This window comes from Priapulus caudatus, unplaced genomic scaffold, assembly GCF_000485595.1.
Source record: "Priapulus caudatus unplaced genomic scaffold, Priapulus_caudatus-5.0.1 Scaffold1506, whole genome shotgun sequence".
Classification (NCBI taxonomy): domain Eukaryota; kingdom Metazoa; phylum Priapulida; class Priapulimorpha; order Priapulimorphida; family Priapulidae; genus Priapulus; species Priapulus caudatus.
The window spans coordinates 41,915-47,500 of NW_014578567.1; the positions used below are offsets into that span (position 1 = coordinate 41,915).

Genomic DNA, 5,586 nt, shown 5'->3' on the forward strand with positions numbered 1-5,586 from the left:
TAGCTGTGTAACTCAGTATACCTGCTGTAGCAGTCTTAGCTGTGTAACTCAGTAGACCTGCTGTAGCAGTCTTAGCTGTGTAACTCAGTAGACCTGCTGTAGCAGTCTTAGCTATGTAATTTGAAGCTAGTAGATAATATTGAGAGAGAAACTCAGTAGACTATGTTACACTTCCAGTGACTAGGTAACTAAGTTAATTTGATAATGGTTAGTAAATTACTTGACAGTTTAAAGGGAGAGTTCACTCTAGGTTCTAGTGTTATTTTCAGCTAATTTAGGTTATAATTACGCTACATGAAAAGTTTCATGGTTCAATCACCATTAGAAATATTTAAAAAAAATGTTTTAAAACTAACGACTACAGTTTGATTGCAACGATAGTGGCGCCACTCAAAGCGCACGATCTAATAAGTTGCGCAAAACCACTTTCCAGCCAAGGGCTACAGACCGAGGGTGTTTCTTATTTATTCATTTAAAAGCAAAAGAATTGTAATATCTTATATAAACGACATATAGTTTCAGTTATAATATGGATAAATTTGCCCTAAAATGAATATCGTTCGGTTAAATAGCATTTAGGTATAAATATAATTGCACTTTTGTGATTAGCCCTCGGTCTGTAACGTGCAAGATAAATTGTCAAATACGCAACTTTTTCGGGGTGGCAGCACGGTCGCGGGTGTCATAGCGACGTTCAAATTTCGTAGTGTTGATGTGTAATTAATTATAACAATTAAATTAGGTATCTGGTGACAAATACACGTGGGTATAGACGATTTGTTATACAGTAAGTTAAGTTGTATGCAGTAAAATCTTAGAGGCTACTGTCCCTTTAAGTATTATCACCGTTACTATGTAAGTAGGTAGATCATCCAATTATTACTAACTAGTTGTTAAGAAACTTGTTAGCAAATGTTCAAACTATCTTTGTGTACATGTGCTACTGATAACGTATTACCATTTATTAATTTCTCTATTAGTATTAGCATAGTTATTCATCTGTTTGCGTATGTGAGTACCTGTGTGGTGTGGGTGGGTGCGTGTGTCCCGAGGCGAGTGCATATGGTGTATGTCAATCACCTGTCTGTATGCGTTTCCTCCACAGTATCTAAAGGTTGTGAGGGATATGGATGGCTATGGTGAGATCGTGTTTCCTCACTGCTCGTGTGATTCTCGTAAGGATGGTCATGTGATTGCTGTATTTAGCATTCACAGCTTCAAACTACAGGCCTGCAAAGGAGACGGAAGCCCGGAGGTAAGTAGCCATGACAACTGTATACAATATACACACGACCATACGTCATTTTGAGTCGTTCGACTCGAGTCACATGTTTGTCTTGTTTACTAATTGTGGTGCTGCAAAAATTGGTTTGGTTCTATTCCCTTTCTATGAATTTGATAACATGTATGGCTGTTTCCTCTGTTCCGCAGGAAAGGCGTTGTTAAGATAGAAGTTGCGTTTGTCCCTCACCTTTGAAGAAAATGTTTGTCTCCGTGCTGTAAAGTTGCTGCTTACATTATTGTCCATCCTCACGCCATGTTCTTCCCTAGATCGTTATGTTATTGTCCATCCTCACGCCATGTTCTTTTCTTGGATTTGTTATTACCTGGCGCACGTCACCTGGCCGCATTACTGTGTAGTTGCTTGTGTGAGATCTGCTGCTGGTGTTTGCAGGAAGGAAGCAGAGCGACTGGAACCCAGCGATGAGTCGTCGGGCTACTCCTATATAGACTACAGTGAGAAGCGCTCACTGCCCATCTCTGTACCAGATTACCAGCACATCACTGAGAAAAATGGGGACAAGTATGTGGTGAGCATTCGAATTTTTGATTGCCGAGTGACAGCAGGGTTGTGGGAGCAGATGTCATGTTGTCAGTGAAGGAAAGGTTACGGTGGGTTATGGAAACGTGACAAACCATCTCGTCTGCTTGCCATGAATGCATATCTGATGCTGTGTTCCTCACTGCAGGTGTTCAACATATACATGGCTGGCCGACATCTATGCTCAAGGCGCTATCGTGAATTTGCCAACCTGCATGCAACGCTGAAGCGTGAGTTTGTGGATTTCAACTTTCCGAAGCTTCCCGGCAAATGGCCGTTCTCTCTGTCAGAGCAACAGCTGGACACGCGGCGGCGAGGGCTGGAGCAGTACCTGGAGAAAGGTTTGTGTAAGCTGACCCGTGTGCACCCTCCTACACGCTCGTGGCACCTAACGTCAGCATCCACGCCAGCAAGTTATTCGCTGCTATGCTTCTGCTCCTGTTGCCTCGCTTTTCTCCTCCTGCTTTCTTATTTTTTTGTTCTCTCTCATGCATCTGCAACTTTGATTCCTCATGGGCATGATATTGCTTGTGAGAATTTTACTGTGTTTTTTACGTTCGGCAACTATTGCCTCACCTTTACTCTGCCACTACATTCCTTTCCTTTTTTCACCACGTGTAGAACCTTCCAGAATCTTTACCATGTATTTTCAAAATCTGTGAATTACACAATATATCTGTGATGTCATAGCTTCATCAATCTCTGCTGCGATTTAATGATAGCTTGTAATAGCCGCGTGTATATATGTTCATGTAAAAATGAGTTGATATAAAGTTTGTACCTGTTTGCCTTGTAGTGTGCGCTGTGCGAGTGATAGCAGAGAGTGACATTATGCAGGAGTTTCTGACGGAGGTTGACAGTAGTGAGGTGAGTGACTACTTGCTCCACCTAGTGGATTTATATTTGGATCCCCTGGTGGACGTACCATTTATTCTATTACAACCCACATAGAGGAGGAATGCTGCCTCATACTACATATCAGGCTCTAGTTAGCGTAGTTCATCTAAGTGATTGTTTGTACGTTTAAGACTTACTCTGATTTATGAGATATCAGTTGAAATGATTTCATCATGAAAATGCATTCGGCATATATTTCCTAGTTTTCCTGTTCTCGTTCGTCTATTGCTATTCATTACACATGTAACGTTGAATTAACTTTCGATGTTTAAAAGATGAGGAAATCCAAACTTGTGTATTAAACTGAATAAACTTTAATAACTGGCAGACAGTGTAGTCACATCTTGCACAGAGAGACAAAGAAACGCGCACACGCGCGTAAGCGTGTGTTTTTACTCCTGCGACCACAACCAGACTCCTCCACTCCTCCACTCCTTCATCTCCCAAAACCCCTACATCCCAAGCGCACATGTCACCCGTTCTTCCAGACCGCGCCCTACATTCATTTCACAATGACCCTAGAAACGTCCGACCTAAAACACGTTTACCATTCTCCCTATAACATCAATGTAGTCACACAAGATGCGCGACGCTCTGTCTACATAGACTACCACTAAAACAACCCCGAGTCTAGCCGCACTCCACATCTCTAACTAATTTATATAACATATGTAACTCATATGTTACACACACCTGTTACCCGTGTTTACACGTGTTTGTTCTCGCGTTACAGAACTCAACGGCTGTCTCTGACGTGGATATGAAAATATTGCTTCCTGATAAGAATGTGCTCACCATCACTATACGTAGGAACAGTACAGCTGAGCATGTGTATAATGTGAGTGTGCACCCTCTCTAAACGTTCTACCTGTGAGGGACGAAAAAGGCCAACTTCAGATTGAAATTTTAAAATTACAGTGTTATTGAAATATATCATCTATCCTTTGTCACCCTTGCAGGTGATATCTGGAAAGCTAAAATGGTTCCACACTGCTATGTGTTGATTTTTTTTACAGATTATCACGCATAAATTAGGGCTCACAGCTGAGACTGCAAAATACTTTGCTCTGTTCGAAATTATAGACTATAACTTTGGTAAGTAGCAGTTCGATTTTCTTGATGGTTAGTTTGTCCTTCTTATAAACCCTCTTCATTATCTGTATTAATCCAAGAAAGTTTTATGAGTAGGGTGATGTCACAAAACGAGGGCTGTTGTTGAATTTAATCAGGTTGAGGTATAGAGTTAGGATAGGGAAGGCTTAGGTTACTTTACTGTTTTAGAGGGTCATGGTTATTCTTGAGGGGTAACAAACACTACAGCTACTATTTGGAAGGGATTTATGAATCTGTATATAAATGTATATGTTATGTACGTATAAGCTACACACTGAGAGTGTCGCTAACATGGGTCATCTCATATTTTACATAGTCAGTATGTAACATATTGTGTGAGTATGTAGACCTCTCGGGCTGCATGTGACTCGGTTAGGCAGTGTCTGTGTGATTATAGCATTTGTTAGACAGTGTGTACCTTAGGCACGCGTTGTCAAATGTCCACCATTACATGCATAGATACAGCTTACACAAGTATCTATAACAGTTCTGTAGGCTTTGTTTAGCTCACATGGGCAAAATTTTGTTGTCATGTGCTTCTTGGAACTTACAAAGGGTGTCTTAAGCTTGCGCTGACTAGAAATAGCATACGAATACTACTTGTAACTAACAGGTAGCATTGAACTCGCACATTCTTCATGTAGCTCTCGTTATTTCTCTCAGAGAGAAAGCTACAGCCGGGCGAGTTTCCACACAACTTGTACATACAGAACTACAGTACTGCTACGTCTACTTGTATTGCCTTGCGCAAATGGCTCTTCTCCCTCAACAAGGAGACTCAGGTCACTGATGAGAAAGCTGCAAACTTCTTCTTCTGGCAGGTAATGCTGCTAGTAGTGTTTCCATGACAGTCCGTCAGTGGTGATGCATGTGTTATGATAATGGTGAGGTATGATGATAATACACAGTGTTAACACAAACTCATGATAACTACGATCAAGGTAACGATTGAGATAGTGACTGGTGACGACCATGATTATTAGGATAATTAAAAGACAGTGGTCAAGAGTATTGGTGCTGTTGGTGGTGACGATGATGATGACAATGACGGCGGTGTTGGTGCTGGTGATGATGACAATGACGGCGGTGTTGGTGCTGGTGATGGTAGGGTGATGATGACAGTCGACGGGGTTGTGGTGGTGATTTGGGTAGTGGTGATATGATGACAATGACGCCGGGATGGTTGGTGCTGGGTGCAGGTAGTGGTGATGATGACAATGACGGCGGTGTTGGTGCTGGTGATGGTAGTGGTGATGATGACAATGACGGCGGTGTTGGTGCTGGTGATGGTAGTGGTGATGATGACAATGACGGCGGTGTTGGTGTGGTGATGGTAGTGGTGATGATGACAATGACGGCGTGTTGGTGATGGTGATGGTAGTGGTGACAAGGATGACGATGGTGACGGCGTTGGTGATGGTGATGGTAGTGGTGATGATGACAATGACGGCGGTGTTGGTGCTGGTGTGGTAGTGGTGAATGGCATGACAATGACGGGCGTGTGTTGGCTGTGCTGGTGATCGGTAGTTGGCTGAACAAGGATGACGAGGTGACGGCGGTGTTGGTGCTGGTGATGGTAGTGGTGACAAGGATGACGATGGTGACGGCGGTGTTGGTGATGGTGATGGTAGTGGTGACAAGGATGACGATGGTGACGGCGTTGGTGCTGGTGATGGTAGTGTGACGAAGGATGACGGATGGGGTGACGGCGGTGTTGGTCTGGTGATGGTAGGGTGTGGATGGATGATAATGAC

At 42.8% G+C, this 5,586-nt stretch overlaps 1 protein-coding gene and 1 long non-coding RNA gene across 2 annotated transcripts in view; both read left to right on the forward strand.

Annotated features, from left to right (window-relative positions):
- The window catches only part of LOC106816852, an 8,020-nt gene extending 6,789 nt beyond the window's left edge, over nt 1–1,231 (forward strand). The window contains exon 3 of the long non-coding RNA XR_001394946.1: nt 1,106–1,231. This is a non-coding gene — a long non-coding RNA (uncharacterized LOC106816852). The remainder of the gene's footprint in view (nt 1–1,105) is intronic.
- The window catches only part of LOC106816849 (sorting nexin-27-like), a 13,859-nt gene extending 9,179 nt beyond the window's left edge, over nt 1–4,680 (forward strand). The window contains exons 3-8 of the mRNA XM_014821488.1: nt 1,676–1,811; nt 1,971–2,163; nt 2,619–2,689; nt 3,453–3,557; nt 3,736–3,814; nt 4,496–4,680. Of these exons, the coding sequence (XP_014676974.1) occupies nt 1,676–1,811; nt 1,971–2,163; nt 2,619–2,689; nt 3,453–3,557; nt 3,736–3,814; nt 4,496–4,680 (769 nt within the window). The remainder of the gene's footprint in view (nt 1–1,675; nt 1,812–1,970; nt 2,164–2,618; nt 2,690–3,452; nt 3,558–3,735; nt 3,815–4,495) is intronic.
- Nucleotides 4,681–5,586: the final 906 nt, after the last annotated feature.